Source organism: Myotis yumanensis, unplaced genomic scaffold, assembly GCF_028538775.1.
Source record: "Myotis yumanensis isolate MYYU_CA2020_CCGP unplaced genomic scaffold, mMyoYum1.0.hap1 SCAF_12, whole genome shotgun sequence".
NCBI lineage: Eukaryota > Metazoa > Chordata > Mammalia > Chiroptera > Vespertilionidae > Myotis > Myotis yumanensis.
The window spans coordinates 54426374-54442978 of NW_027223763.1; the positions used below are offsets into that span (position 1 = coordinate 54426374).

Here is a 16605-nt window from a genome sequence, read left to right on the forward strand (position 1 = left end):
ATTAACTTGCTGGAAACATGCTCCCAATTCTTCTTGCAGCCCCATGGTTAGATGTAGTTAGTGGTGGCGACCTGCTAATGACTGCTTTTGATAAATGGCATCAGGATAAGTATTTTTATAAATAGAAATTAAGACAGAAGAAAACTAAATGACTAGGATGGGAGGTGTAATTATGTAGGTATTATACATGTCAAACTTTTAAAGGTAAATAACTGTTTTTCTGACTTGGATTGTCATGCGACAGATTTGAAAAGCATTTTGAAGGTGGGTTGGAAAGGGCTCATGCCACTGATGACATGCCAAAAACAACAACAAAAAGCCTTGTCTAATTCCCTTTTGCTTTCTCCTTTTCAGCTTGATTTTTCTCTATGTGCCTCAGTCTCTGCACAAAGGGCCACAGAACCAGAGCCTTGCTTCCAGCAGAATGGAAGTTCATAGACTCCTCTCTCTAGGATACGTCTTCTTGCCCCTGCTGTTCACTCAGCAGGCGGGGGCTCAGTTTCCCAGGGAGTGTGCCACCACGGAGGCTTTGAGGAATGGTGTGTGCTGCCCAGACCTGGCCCCCGTGTCCGGGCCTGGGACTGACCCCTGTGGCTCCTCATCAGGGAGGGGCAGGTGTGAGGCAGTGACTGCAGACTCCCGACCCCACGGCCCCCAGTACCCGCATGATGGCCGAGACGACCGGGAGGGCTGGCCCACACGCTTCTTCAACAGGACGTGTCACTGCAATGGCAACTTCTCGGGACACAACTGTGGGACTTGCCGTCCTGGATGGAGAGGAAACGCGTGTGACCAGAGGGTGCTCACAGGTAAGTGGGGAGATGGACAGATAGCCAGTCCTGCATGCGACCCAAATCACTTGAGCTGGAAGAACCTCTGGGAAAATCATACAGCTCAATCCTCTCTCCATGGTTGAGTAAAGAGGCTTACAGAGATTAAGAAATGTATGTAATTTAAAGGAATGGGCTTGGAGCTCAGGTCATCTGTTTAATATTTTCTTCCAAAACATACGTTGAGCCATCACTGTCTGTGGGAAACTGTGCTAGAGGTTTAGGGCTATCCTTTCAGTAACTCCTCAAGGTACTTATGTTAAGTAGCATAGGTGTGGTCCCGAAAGGACAAATCCACACAGCTGCTACTAGGAAAACCCGGAATTCCGGCTGAGGTCTGTCTACCTCTAATACATGGGCCTCTTCTACTCCCCTTGCTTTCCCCCTAAAAAATTTTCCACTGTGATGAGCAAGTTTAGCCATTTTAGATGATGAGCCCAGCCGGCAGCCTAAGAAGCAATTAATAACAAGGCATGAAATAGTAACAGCCAGCAAAACATGATTGTTTTCTATGTGCCAGACCAAGGGTTGAACAGAATGTGTATTGAGTCTTTATTATGAGCCAGGCTCTGTTCTAACTGCTTTACATGTGTAAACCCTTTAAAATGTACAACTCTGCAAAGATATATGAGCCTATATAATAAAAGCCTAATATGCAATTGTCCCCTAGACCAGGAGTTAGACCTGGAGTTTGACCAGGGGGCAGGGCCAGCCAACAACCCAGGGCCCCTCCCCGTGGCCAGACCCCACCCATGCACGAATTCATGCACTGGGCCTCTAGTGTTTTACATACACTTTGCAGATGAAAATTGAGGCTTAGAGAAATGTGTGGTCATTGAATGAGTCTCTGGTCTTCACCACCATGCTACACCACATCCCTTGTTTTTCCAAGATTTATGACATTAAAAATGTAGAAAATTTTAAGAAAAATGTCAATAGAGAGCAGAAATAAACAGAACACAATTATAAAGTCCAAAAGTAAGATGACAGAAAGCTAACAAAATTCTATATTAAATTGGAGAGGGAGGGAGAGAGCAACTGAGGGAGGTACAGAAGGAGGGAGCCGGAGAGATGGGGAGGGGGGGGATATACAGTAAGAGCTATTTTTTAAAGTATAAAATTTTTTAAACATATATGCAAATCATCATTACCGGTAAACAGAGCATGGTGTGTTAGATTATTATGCTCATTCTCTACCCATCCCTACAAGGCAGAGGTTTTCACGTTTGAATTTTGTTTCCCTAAAGTCAGGAGAAACCTTCTGGATTTAAGTACAGAAGAAAAGAACTACTTTGTCCGGGCCCTGGATATGGCGAAGCGCACAACTCACCCCCAGTTTGTCATTGCCACCAGGAGGTCAGAAGAAATCTTGGGGCCAGATGGCAACACACCCCAATTCGAGAACATTTCCATTTACAACTACTTTGTGTGGACACACTATTATTCGGTCAAAAAGACTTTCCTTGGGGCAGGCCAGGAAAGCTTTGGCGAAGTCGACTTCTCCCATGAAGGGCCAGCTTTTCTCACGTGGCACAGGTACCACCTGCTGCAGCTGGAGAGAGACATGCAGGTACGCAGGGAACATTTCCATTCTCAGATCCTTTACACACAGGGCACCTTGTTTGCAAGTCCTTTGATCCACTGTGTTCCAAAGCGTGGCATGACAAAGCAATCCCGGTTACTGATCTGCCTTAGGCATTCTAAGTTTCTCCCTATGCTAATTGCTTATTAATTGATCTTGACCGCTTGTGAAGTGAAAAGAAAGTAATCTCAATGATAAGGAGGCCAAGTGAGACATTTGTAGGTGAAATGAAAGCACTGGACATGTTCCAGGGCTCTGTAAGTAAAACAATGACTCATATAGTTTGCAATGAAAGAATCCCATTTGCTATGCCCTTCTTCTCAAATGTAAGCCCCTTACTGGTTTGGGTGAAGCAAGTGTGTATGAACTTGACAGTCTTCCAAGTCCCAAATACGTAACTCTTCATACCAGTGGACAATACTAATGTGGGATAGGGATGAAATGATGTAAAAAGTTCCTTTCCATTTATATTGTCATATTTTCATGGAGCACCATGGTTCTCGGTGCCCCTTACCACTTTGAGGCTTACAGAAGAAATCTATTAAAAACATCCCATCAGTTAGATATCATTTTTACTTAAGAGGCATTGGCATAAAGTGAACTTCAACCCAAACAGTTATTTCCTGCTTATTTTTAATATGTTTTTATTGATTTTCAAGATAGAGGAAAGGAGAAGGGAGAGAGATAGAAACATCAAAGATGAGAATCATCAATTGGCTGCTTCCTGCATGCCCCCTACTTGGGATCAAGCCCATGACCCAGGCACGTGCCCTGACCAGGAATCGAACCCTTTCCTCCTGGTTCATGGATCGATGCTCAGCCACTGAGCCACAGCAACCAGGCTTCCTATCTATTTTTAAGCACATAAGCTCAAACCACATTAAATTATCTATTAACAGCCGAAACCGGTTTGGCTCAGTGGATGGAGCGTGGGCCTGCGGACTGAAGGGTCCCAGGTTCGATTCCGGTCAAGGGCATGTACCTGGGTTGCGGGCACATCCCCAGTGGGAGATGTGCAGGAGGCAGCTGATCGATGTTTCTCTCCCATCGATGTTTCTAACTATCTATCTCTCTCCCTTCCTCTCTGTAAAAAATCAATAAAATATATTTTTAAAAAAATTATCTGTTAACAAAGATACTTTATTATTTTGTCTTCTATTAATTGCTCCTTCTTAAGAAAAGTATTGTAATTTTAAAATAAAATTTTAAATTACTAGATCTAGGAAATCAACAAATTAAACCAGTTTTCTATGTGAAATAACTGTAATGAATCCCTCTCCCTAAGTTAAAATCTAAAAATTAACCTAAAAATATCTGAAGGGAGAAAAGGTGTTTACTTATTGATTTGTAGTATCCTTGTGCCCAGCATTAATCCAAGAAAATAAATGGTTAGAAGAGAGAAAAATAATGCACGACGATACAGAATAAGATATTTGTACGAAAGTAGTCTATTCACATGCAGTTCGAGGGTGATTAAATGAATTCATCTGGTACTCTGCACTTCATATTTTATAGCTCTGAATACAAGACATTTAGTAGATTATGAATAGATAAATCTGTCATTTGTAATCGACTCTAGAGCTTCATGCCTTGGAGTCATTTTCCCATGAGCACACCAAAATGAAAGGGCAGATGGAAAGTATCTAAAAGCTTCAAATTTTGCCTGTGTAAACTTCAACCTCTAGGACTACTTACATTTTTAAAACCCAACAGCACAAGGGATCCGGCAAATTACAGTCTATATGTAATGCGCCGTGGAAATGCCACATGAATATGCCCCAGCTCCCAAATGTCAGTTACTGAACCACAAATGACTCTTAATAATCCCTTGGAAGCCGTCACTAATATCTGCGAACCAGAACAATGGCTTCCAAATGAGGACTCTAAGTCCCTGGAGACCCATAGCTGGCGATGCCTGGGCAAGCTCTTGGCCCTCGATCACACCCTGAGGACCCGGGGATGCTTCCTAGAAAGGTTGGAAGTGAAAAGGCAGTCATGTACCACATGCATGGAGGCGGAATTAAACAATGGCGATTCCTGCATTTAAGTCGGACACTCTCAATATAACTCCCAGAAGACCAAAAGGAATGAGAAACAACAGGGACCATAAATATATCTTTTAAGGAACCTAGGAAAAACACCCATGTGATCTTGAGTCCAGCATTTTTAAAATTGTTGTGATCAGCCCTGAATGGAAACCAGGTTCCTGTTCTAAAGAGCAGCAAGCACAGAGAAATTCTCTGTTTCCCTTCAGCATGTCCCGATGGTATGAGCTTCAGGCAGGAGCCTGAGTCTTCAAGTTTAGACTGAAGCAGAGGTTTCTAAGTAAAACTTCTTTACAGCCCAGGCAGATAAGGTAAGCCTGATAGAGTCTGTGTAGTCTGTGGCCAAAGCAGAATCTAATGCCTAAAGTCGTTCAAGTTAAACTAAAAAAAAAAAAAAAAAGAAACAGAAACAAAACAAAAGGTACTGCTCCACAGAACACATTTCGAGGCTGGGTCTGACTCCAGACCAAGAGTTAGCAGTGCTTGAATTACAGAAAGGTAATGGAGGGAGGTGCAAATGTCAAGGAGTAGAAGTTATTATTGATAACTTGTGGTATAATCAATAGAAATGTAATTACCTATTTAAAAAAGAAAAGGAAGACCTTTCCCCTGCCCCCTAAAAACAGTCAATGGCAGGAATTCTGTATAATGAGTTGAGTTTAAATCGCTCCTGAGACTAAAGTGACTCCTTTTGGTAAATGAGCAGCTTTGTTAATAAAGTAGTTGAGTCCTCCGGCCCCTCAGACACACTAACTGGCTTCTAAGTGGCTGAAATGAACTAACAGAAATAGACTGCCCGGGAGGAAACCCAGCAAAGAGAGGGAATTTTAAACAAAACCAGAGAATGCTAACTGAGCCTCTGTGATCTAGGAAATGCTGCAGAATCCTTCCTTCTCCCTGCCTTACTGGAATTTTGCGACTGGGAAGAACGTCTGTGACATCTGCACCGATGACATGATGGGCTCCAGGAGCAACTTCGATCCCAACCTTATAAGCGCGAACTCTGTCTTTTCTCAATGGCGAGTGGTGTGTGAGTCCTTGGAAGATTATGATACCCTAGGAACCCTCTGTAACAGTAAGTTTCAAATGACGCCTAGGTGCAGAATTCCCTTTGGGGAGAGAGATTAAATGTGCTGCCTGAAGGCCATTCATTCTATTAAGGATGTCAGGCTAAAATCTATTATTGCAGAGAATCGATGTAGTAAAATCAATTCATGAAACAACTAAGATACTCAAGGCAATCTATAAGGTGCACCAAGAGGAACAGAGTGTCTGTACATTATTACATTTCTTTTCTTGAGCAATCTGGTAAGTGCATTGCTCACTTTCTTATTTTGAAAAGGTCTACTTGTATAACTTAATCCTCTTAGTACACTCAGCACTGCTTAGTGATCATGTGTCTTGTGTTGGAATTTCACAGAAAATGTTTCCCTAGGAAATCTGAAGTACACAGAAAGACTTGGAAGTGCCAAAGGAGTAAATAATAATAATAATAATAATAATAATATATAATAATTACATTATGTTATTATGATGTTAATCTAGTTCGGTGGTGGCGAACCTTTTGAGCTGGGCATGTCAGCATTTTGAAAAACCCTAACTTAACTCTGGTGCCGTGTCACATATAGAAATTTTTTGATACTTGCAACCATAGTAAAACAAAGTCTTATATTTCTGATATTTATTTTATATATTTAAATGCCATTTAACAATGAAAAATCAACCAAAAAAATGAGTTCGCATGTCACCTCTGACAAGCGTGTCATAGGTTCGCCATCACTGATCTAGTCAGAGGGTTAAAAATAAAAAGATAATATAGAGAATGCTTCACCAGTTGTCCTAGCATCCTTGTTCCGGGGATCTGAACACCAGCTCCGCCACAGGCCGTTTCTGTTATATGTGGATCTTTAACTGAGCTTTCTGTTCTCTTCCTTGGATCTTATTATCTGTCCCTGTACTGCTAACACAAGGTCTTCATTATTAGTCTCCCTATCACCCCTAATTTTTCCTCGTTAGGCATGTCTGGCTATCCTATATAATAAAAGGCTAATATGCAAATTGACCAAACCATGGAACGACTGGTCACTATGACACACACTGACCACCAGGGGGCAGATGCTCCATGAAGGAGCTGCCCCCTGGTGGTCAGTGCGTTCCCACAGGGGGAGCACCACTCAGCCAGAAGCTGGGCTCATGGCTGGTGAGCACAGCAGCGGGACCCCTCAGGGGATGTCTGCCTGCTGGGAGGAGTGGGCCTACACTGGCAGGCAGACATCCCCCAAGGGGTCCCGGACTGCAAGACAACACAGGCCGGGCTGAGGAACCCCCACCTCCAGTGCCTCAAATGTCATGCACCAGGCCTCTAGTTTTGAACTAATATTCTTCCATATAAAAGCTAGAATTATGGAAATTTATTCTATTATTATATTCATAACATTTATTCTGCATATATTCTTTAAAGCATCAATTATTTAAATTATTTTCTAAACTTAAAGAGAGACCATTCTAAATGGAACAAAGGAATCAGGTGGATTTTCATTATTAGAAGGTTATTTAGCTGTGTTTAGGAATAAGAGAAATGATATGCATGAAATTTTCTTCCATATAAACTTAAGAATTAGAATAAATGTTTATTTGTTTGGCATGTTTAATAAGTGGAGCACTTGAGGTAGGGAGATGAAATTGAGGATCAAGATCTCTTTAGATAGTAAAACATTCATCTCTTTCTGACCAGGCTATTATATTTTGGCCTGGAAGTTTTCCAGACATTTTCTGATCACCTTCTTGACTGAATAACAAAATACAGCACAAATTAAATGAGTAAATTAAATTATAGCATAGGAGATTTTTTATCACAGTTTTTTGTTATTTAATATAACTCATAATTCTGACACATAGTTTCTTAAAATATATTTTTTTAAATATATATTTTTATTGACTTTTTACAGAGAGGAAGGGAGAGAGATAGAGAGTTAGAAACATCGATCAGCTGCCTCCTGCACATCTCCCACTGGGGATGTGCCCGCAACCCAGGTACATGCCCCTGACCGGAATCGAACCTGGGACCTTTCAGTCCGCAGGCCAACGCTCTATCCACTGAGCCAAACCGGTTGTGGCAGTTTCTTAAAATATTGAATGTATTTTAGGTGGAACAATTTTTAAGATAGAAATTGCCTTAGTTCATGATATAAATGCTAAAAATTTTATTAGGCCAGTGAAAGAAATAAAGGAAACAATATTTTATTTAGCATATTGTGCCCGATATGGTGTTAAATGCTTTAATATCTTATTTACTAGTCATCATAACAATTCTTTTCTCCTTCTATTTTTTTTCCTGAATGAAATTTCCATTCCTGTGGTTTCACTGATCATCTTTTACAAGACAGCCATACTATACATCTTTATATCAAACTAGAGGCCCGATGCATGAAATTCTTGTGGGGGAGGGGGGGAGAAGGAGGGGTTGTCCCTCAGCCCGGCCTACACCCTCTCCAATCCGGGAGCCCTCAGGGGATGTCCGGCTGCCTCTCACAATCTGGCACCACTGGCTCCTAACCAAACACCTGCCTGCCTGCCTGATTGCCCCTAACCGTCTCTGCATTGCCCCACGCCCGGGACCCAGGATTCCCTCCCTCTGGCTGGCTGCAGGCACCCAGGACCCAGGCCAGCTTCCTCCGGGCCGGCCACAGCCGCAGGGGACCGTGGGCAGGTGGCTTCACCCGGGCCACTGCTGCAGGCACCCAGGACCACAGACCAGGTGGCTTGTCCCTCTCCCGGGCCACAGCCTGGCTGGTCCCCATTCCTCTCTCATGAGCTCATTTGTGCCTGGCTGGTCCCCATTCCTCTCTCCCCAGTGTTGAGTGTCTGAGCCATTAAGGTGTGACCACATGGGGGCATGACGACCATTTGCATATTAGCTCTTTATTATACAGGATTGTCCTTAGACTCTCCATACCTATGTTTTCATATGCTCGTTGCACAGTATCTTTCCACTATTCCATTAATACCCCAAACATGTTATGTAAATTAACAGAGTGAATTACTGGCCCCTAACATTATTCCTGCCACTAAAATATAGTCTTTGATTTATCAGATGGAAAACATTCTTCTTTCTTCACAATACTTCGCAAAACTACTTTCTCCTTCAGAAATCAGAACTTTCAATTCATTCCTGCATGGAAATTGTACAGGACTCCAATCCATAGGAAGTTACTATGGGAAAGGATGTAAAGTGCAATATAGGAAATATAGTCAATAATATATATATATATATATATATATATATAATCACTATGTATGGGGTCAGATGGGTTTTATGCTCAATGCAAAGATCACCTCATAAGTTATATAAATATCTAACCACTATGTTGTACACTTGAAACAAATATAATATTGTCAACTGTAATTAAATTGTTTTAATTTAAAAATAAAAAATAGATGCAATGGCAGAAGTTGTACATGTACAAATTTTAAAGTCACTAGATTAAAATTAAATTGGTTTAACTAGTTTCTTCACTATCAAAATCCTACACTATGAAGCTCCATGAGAGCAAATTTGAATACAGTGTTTTTGAAACCCATGTAACCAATACTTTTTTCTTGGGAAGTAGTGATAGCTCCCTGAATAGTAATCTCCAAAATATCAGCTTAAATTGATGGGTTAGCTAGTACAGTCTGAAAATTTTTATAATAATGTATACCTAAAAGATACATATGCACTTTCCAGTCTCAATATAGTCATGTTTTATTTTTATATTCTATAAAGTTATTTTTACATTTATTATATAAAGCTATTTATGCTAATCATTATGTTAATTATAAAGCATACAATTAGGATTTCTATGAATGAAGTAAAGTAAAAATGAGTGGATGTTGAAATATTATCTCTCCCACCCAGTACGTTATTCTCTGTGTCCCCTCTAAGACATGAGCACTCCTCTCTGGAGACCACTGAAGCAGACTTAAAAAAATACTCCTAATCCAAAAGGCTCCTCCCACCCACCTAAGGCCTCTCCCACTTCGTGAATTTAAGATTATTGATTATATATGAAATATAGATTTCAGTGTAGAATTTAGGTTTATGAGATTATTTGGATAAAATTCAATTTTCCATGGAATGTTTATTTTAATATATTCTCATGAAAGAAGCATATGTTGATTTTCAGATGATTTTACGTATCACTTATCTACTCTTCTCAGAGAAGTTGACATGATAACTTAGATTTTCTCACTTTAATGCCACTGAAAAGCATTTTAAAAATGTCTCTCCTCCACCAAGAAGAACCTGTTATTCAGGGTCCATGATATATATAAGATGTTAAAGGACAAGGATAAGATCTCTAAACATTCTCTAAATGTTTGCAAACCCCATCTTCTTCCCAGGCACTGAGGGGGCGCCAATTAGGAGGAATCCAGCCGGAAACGTGGCTAGACCAATGGTGCAACGTCTTCCTGAACCACAGGATGTCGCTCAGTGCTTAGAAGTTGGTTTATTTGACACACCTCCTTTTTATTCCAACTCCACAAACAGTTTCCGAAACACAGTGGAAGGCAAGTAAACAAAATTGGTGCTTTGAATTGATTTAGTTATCACACTAAACTGAAGTACTCACATTCAGATATCTTTGAAAAAATTTTTCAATGCCGTATTGATCCAATTAGTTTATCTGAATGGCGCTGCCTAGTATTTTGAGGGCAGGCTCTCCAAACGTTTAAAACTAATACAGAGGTGTTAAGAAAGCTCTGAGAAATTGTACCTTCACCACAAAAATAAGTTTCCAAAAATAAATATGCTGACAGTCATTCAAAGGGAATAATATAGGAAACAAAAGTAACATCTGGCAATTTAAGTTCCAGGACAATCGGAGTGGTCTCCCAATTGTGTCAGCAGTTTTCAGTAGAAGCTAGAGATTTCCGCTGTCACATAGAACGATGTTTGCCTTGTGGAAATAGAGTATTCTATGTATTTTGATTGCTATCCTTTGCAGGTCATTATTTTCAACCTGGAGGCTACATTTAGAATACCATGCCACTAGTTTAAAACCAACCTAGTTCTGGGTATAGCAAACAAATGTCGCTAACTAAAGGTACAGAGAAATAATGCTATTATGTTAAGGTAAAAACTGTCCTGGCAAGCTTAGGAAAAACTGCTGCTCAGGGTAATCACTGCTGTTGACTTGACAAGTAGAATATTTGTAATGATTTTTACTATCCTCATTCTATTTTTATATCTAGGTTACAGTGACCCCATGGGAAGGTATGATCCTGCTGTTCGAAGCCTTCACAATTTGGCTCATCTATTCCTGAATGGAACAGGGGGACAAACCCATTTATCTCCAAATGATCCTATTTTTGTCCTCCTGCATACTTTCACTGACGCAATCTTTGATGAATGGCTGAGGAGATATAATGCTGGTGAGACATTTCTATATGCTTTTCGCAGGCTCAGCAAAAAAAGATTGTTCGGATAGCATAGTTATCACTTCAGGCGAAGCACTTGACACACACGAACTACATTTCAAAATAAGGCGAAAATTGCTCTATTATCTAGCCATTTCCAAATACTCCAAACCACTTTGACAAGGCAGACAAGAAGTCTCTCAGAATTGCTATAGTAAGATGATATTTACTAGCATTCAATAGAACCAAGCAGTTAATCCCTCCTCATTTTTACTGTTTCCAGAATTTTCCTTCCTTGTATCTTCCAATGAACATTCTCATTGCTTTTTAATATAGACAGGACATTCTTACAGAGCTCTTCTTTGATACTTCAAGAGAGAAAAAATATTACACTCATAATCCATAGTTTTGATTTTATTACTTTATGAACTCTCACAAATGGAAATTTTGCTCAGCTTGAAAAGATGATGTTGGTTTTTATATCACACCATAGAAAATCTCTTTTTAAGTTCATTTTAATATATTTTTAAATGCTTATTTACAAGGTCACTTTCTCTTTGCTTCTACTCAGCTGAGAGACTTACATTACTTTTTCTTTTATTTAATTTTTTTTCGCATTACTTTTCAATGTTGTTCCTCTGGTTAACACATTGTAAATTTTTATATTTTAAAAAAAGTATCCTAAATGTTGACTTCTGTGCCTTTATTTCATCATGTATATAAACATAATATTTGAGATTAACTACCTATTCATTTATCCATCCAATTCAGTCAGTCCCTTATTTTCTTGTATGTGTTTGTGTGTGTACAGTAGAAGTTCTTAATTCAACCTGATTAAGACCATTAATTGATGAGTTGGTCAAAATAGTATGTTCCATTATTTTTAACCTGGAGGCTACATTTAGAATGCCATGCCACCAGCTTAAAACCTAATTCCGGATATAGCAAACAAATACCGCTAACCATAGCTGCAGAGAAACGATGCTATTATATTAAGAGAAAACCTGTCCTGGCAAGCTTAGGAAAAATTGTTGCTCAGTATAATCACTGCTGTTGACTTGACAAGTGAAATATTTTTAATGATTTTTACTATTCATCAAAAAATCATTTAACAAGTGGATAACTTACATACAAATATTGGTTAATTTATCAATCTGCTATGAATTCACTGATTGTAGTTCCACCTCATTTTCATGCGTATTTACGTACATACGTCTGACTATAATGCATTATCTATAATAAAGAGAGATGGGGAGCCATCAAAGGGTCTTGCATAGAAAGGTTACATTATAACCCAATTGCTATTGTTTGTTATTTTTACTATTATTTCTCCATTCATTTTAAATGGATATAACTTAATCACACAGCTGAAGCTGACATGGGTAAGGCTGATCAAGTGAAGGTGAAATGGGAAGTTTACAAATCCAACTTATTCATTTGAATAAATAATTTCCAGCAATACACCAACATGTCAGTTCCTTGAAGACAGGAATTTTGTCTGTTTTGTCCAAAGCTATAGCCCCATGCCTAGACCAGGAGCTCAACAGATGTTACTAGATAAATACTTAAGCGTCAAAAATATAAACACTACCTGCCATTTCTAGAATCAATTGCTCTTCAAACTAGATTCTCAAATTCTCTTCTGTGCTTCATGGAAACACACGGACTGTCCAGCTAACGGACTTCTCACAAACACAATCTGACACTTCACTAGCGTTCTCACATATCCCAGCTCTTCTCAACATATTCCCACGCATGTAGTGCCCACGCCCACTTGCAACTCTGGTTGTGAAACATTCCATCTGGTAATTAATTGTACCAACATATAGAACAGCAACAACAACAAACAACAACTTTTGCCACAAAGGACATTTCAGTACCTTTATCCCTTAGGGCAAAAACTCACCGATGATATAAATACCTGCAACTTGTATTTAAATAGAACATTCCCTCTTTATCTACAGGGGAAATGTTCCAAGAACCCCAGTGGAGGCCTGAAACTGTGGATAGTAGTGGACCCTAGAACTGCATGCACTATGCTTTTTCCTATAGGTACATGCCTATGGTAAAGTTTAATGTATAAATTACACACAGTATAGATTCACAAAAATAACTAACAGTAATATAGAATGATAACAATATATTTTAATAAAAGCTATATGAATGGCTTTGGGGCAGTTACCTGAACACAAGCACTGCAATAGCACAACGCTGATTGGTCACTGAGAGGCAGCTAAGTGACCAATGTGCTGGTAGCCTATGCTGAGTGGATATGCTGGGCAAAGGGATAATGCACTTCATGGGCAGGACAGAGCAGGGGGGTCAAGATTTCATCACGCTACTCAGAACTGAGCACACTTTAAAACTTATACATTTTTTATTTCTGAAATTTTCCATGTAATATTTTCAGACCACAGTTGACTGTGGGTAACTGAACCATGGACGACAAAACCATGGGTCCAGGGAGACTACTGTAGAAAGAGGAGAGGTAGCAGGAAGCAAACAGGATTCCAAGACCATGACTCAAAATCTTAAGTGTTTTTTGTTCACAGAGTAAAACCTGAGGAATAAGTTAATATTTATTTCTCTAAAAGTAAACAGAAAAAAAAGGAAATATACTAAAGAAAAACATTCACAGTCAAGGAGAAACCTCCATTAGAAACTATCTCTCAAATTTAAATCATAGGTGATGTTACAGCGAACTATATAGACCCATCTTTTCTTTACCTTTGAAAAAAATAAGTTTAATTAATTTTATTCAAATTTGTTTCTGTAATTTAAAAGTGAAACAATTAATGAGCATCAAAGATGACAAAATACTAAACCATGCCAGCTTTTGAACTTTCTTTTTCTATCGGATAATACATTAATTAGTGCTGTACTCAAGGCATTTGAAATCTGCTTTATGCAATTTCCTGTTCTGCTGTAGAACTTATGTCTTTATTCACTATAAAATATGAAAGAATGTTTTTAATGTTATGCTTGAATATTTCAGAACACCTTCAGAATATAACTATATACTAATATTAATATGGTGTTTCTGGCATATTTTAGATATATCCACATTTCCGTTGGAAAATGCCCCTATTGGACATAATAGACAATATAACATGGTGCCATTCTGGCCTCCAGTTACCAACACTGAAATGTTTGTCACTGCTCCAGATAACCTGGGATATACTTATGAAGTTCAATGGCCAGGTGAGTATTAAAAATGTACTTTTACTGTGGAAATTTTCAAAAGCAATATGTTACCTTTAGAAATAAACTAATTACAGTATTCTTGAGGCGGACATTCCCCACTTGCATTTAGAAACGTTCATTTAGATTTTCATTTGGGGATAAAGAGAGTGAACTTCCCATTTGTTGCCAGCCCACTCTGACCTGGTATTGTGCTGATTATAGAGCGCACTATCTCATTTAATCCTTGCAGCCCTCTGTGATGGTGTCACAATCCTGATTTTACAAATACGCAAGACGAGGTTTAGCGAGGGTAACTGTCAAAGGTCACATGCTTAGTAAGCAGAGAAAATGAGTTTTGAGCTTAGCCCCCTACTTTTTCTACAATATAATGTGCCTCTGTTTATCCTTTAAAATTTTTTTTTAATGGCATGAGGTACTCTGAGCTGTCCTTTCTGAGATTTTGAAATGCAAAACTTTCTTGTTTAATTTTAAATTTATTTTTCAAGAAAATAGAATACAGTGGGAGAGCACAGGGCTTGGATTCCGAAAGACCTGTACTCCCAAACCAATTCTATTATCTACTAGTTAAATGACCTTGGGCAAGTGACATATACTCTGAGCCATTCTTTCCTCATGTTTAGAATGAAAATACCTGTCCTAATGGAATCTACTCATTATGAGAAATTAGAAAGTGCCTCCAAGATGACAAGTGCTATACCAGACAATGTAGCCAATAAAACTGAAGTATGAGGATTTCAGTAAAGCGCCTAAATTTAGTATCCAATTTTTGATGGCAACTATTCGCAGATTTATTTTTTGTTCTTGTTTTATTTTTCACATAGGTCGAAGTTTTCGTATTTCTGAGATTATTACCATAGCAGTGGTTGCTGCTTTATTGCTGGTTGCAGTCATTTTTGTGGGCGCTTCTTGTCTGATTCGTGCCAGAAGCAACATGGATGAAGCCAATCAGCCTCTGCTCACTGACCAGTATCGACACTATGCTGAAGAATATGAAAAAATCCCGAATCCTAATCAATCTATGGTCTAACTATAAAAGACCTATTGTCTTACACCAGAGTCGTATAAAAGCCCTGGCTAAAAAATAACAGATTGAGTTACTAACTGTATTTTCTTTCACTCTGTTCCTTTCTTCCTATGCATGCACATGTTGGAATTAAAGCTCCAGAAATCACTTTCCAGAGCTGGGAAGAGTCACAACATTTTCCTTTTTATTTCAAACAGTAGGTTGCACCCACTCCATGGTGTTTAAGCAGAAAGTGTCAAGATTTTTGGCATGTCTTAAAGGTCAATTATATGACAGTGTAAATAAGCTGCTTTTACTTTGTTTAAAAATCATAAATAAAAATCATGATTGATTGAAAATTCCTGATTAAAATACATGAGTAGGCATTTCTATAGTATTAAGATGTAAATATATTTCCATTCATTGACACTGACCAACAGATGTAAAGGAAGCCACATCTATTAGTTAAAATAATTTACGTGGAGTTATAAATGGGACTCCAATTAACTTCTTCAAAATGGTCTTCCCCTTTGGGTATCAGCATATTTAGTGTAAGGTTCAAGACCAAAACAAATCACAATCTTTGTCCCACTTTAGAGAGATAAAAGCTTCACCTTGTTTAAGAGATAATTGATATTGCCTGTCTCCTACCTCTCAATTTGCTGGAAAAGGAACTACCCATCCATGCATTTCACCTCCCGATTCCTCTTCTAATAGCTGAGATCCACAGGGAGGCATAAAGGTGAAGAACCTGCATCACAGTGCTCTACAAATAGCATTCAGTTAGTTGTGTTTCATTCAAATAGCTTCCTCTTATCACTTGTCAGACTTTTCTGTGTTTTCAAATAAAATATTATTTCATTGGTCCTCTGTATTTTTATCTTTTCAATTTTTATTTTTTTAATGTTTTTATTAAATTGAGAGAGAAAAAAAAACATTGATCTGATGACAGATCCGGTTTGGCTCAGTGGATTGAGCGTCGGCCTGCGGACTCAAGGGTCCTGGGTTCGATTCCGGTCAAGGGCATGTACCTTGGTTGTGGGCACATCCCCAGTGGGGGGCGTGCAGGAGGCGGCTGATCGGTGTTTCTCTCTCATCAATGTTTCTAACTTTCTGTCCCTCTCCCTTCCTCTCTGTAGAAAATCAATAAAATATATTTAAAACAAACAAACAAAAACAACAAAAAAACACATTGATTTGAGAAACATCTATCTGCTGCCTCCTGCACGCCCCCTACTGGGGATCAAGCCCACAACTCAGGCATGTGCCCTGACCAGGAATCACACGGGTGAGTCACACGGGCGAGGGCTGTTCCTCTTTTTTTATGTAGTTCTGCAAGAATGTCATTCTTTATCTTTCTATCTATCATGCTTTTTTTTCCCTCTTTTTGATCTGATACTGAAACAATATTCCCAATGAAGAACTCTCTAGGCTGGTTGCCGTAAACAAATATTTTAATTAAAATTGGTAAAAAGTAAATAATAACAATAGTATCCATACACTACTGAAAATGGCTAGTCTGTTATTCCCAACTCAATAAAC

The 16605-nt window shown here is 38.9% G+C and overlaps 1 protein-coding gene across 1 annotated transcript; it reads left to right on the forward strand.

Annotated features, from left to right (window-relative positions):
* The first annotated feature begins 407 nt into the window (after positions 1-407).
* TYRP1 (tyrosinase related protein 1) lies at positions 408-15912 on the forward strand. Its single transcript, XM_070430169.1, has 7 exons — positions 408-809; positions 2078-2400; positions 5328-5532; positions 9840-10007; positions 10692-10871; positions 13911-14057; positions 14882-15912. Exons 1-7 carry the CDS (start codon positions 425-427, stop codon positions 15085-15087), a joined length of 1614 nt encoding a protein of 537 aa, XP_070286270.1. The 5' UTR covers positions 408-424; the 3' UTR covers positions 15088-15912.
* The last annotated feature ends 693 nt before the right edge of the window (positions 15913-16605 follow it).

Excerpts from the sequence above, each read along its gene's own strand:
- TYRP1 (XM_070430169.1), top strand. The coding sequence starts at position 425 with ATGGAAGTTCATAGACTCCTCTCTCTAGGATACGTCTTCTTGCCCCTG. Across the intron at positions 10,008-10,691 it reads TTTCCGAAACACAGTGGAAG|GTTACAGTGACCCCATGGGA; the intron begins GCAAGTAAACAA and ends TTTTATATCTAG. Across the intron at positions 14,058-14,881 it reads TTATGAAGTTCAATGGCCAG|GTCGAAGTTTTCGTATTTCT; the intron begins GTGAGTATTAAA and ends TTTTTCACATAG.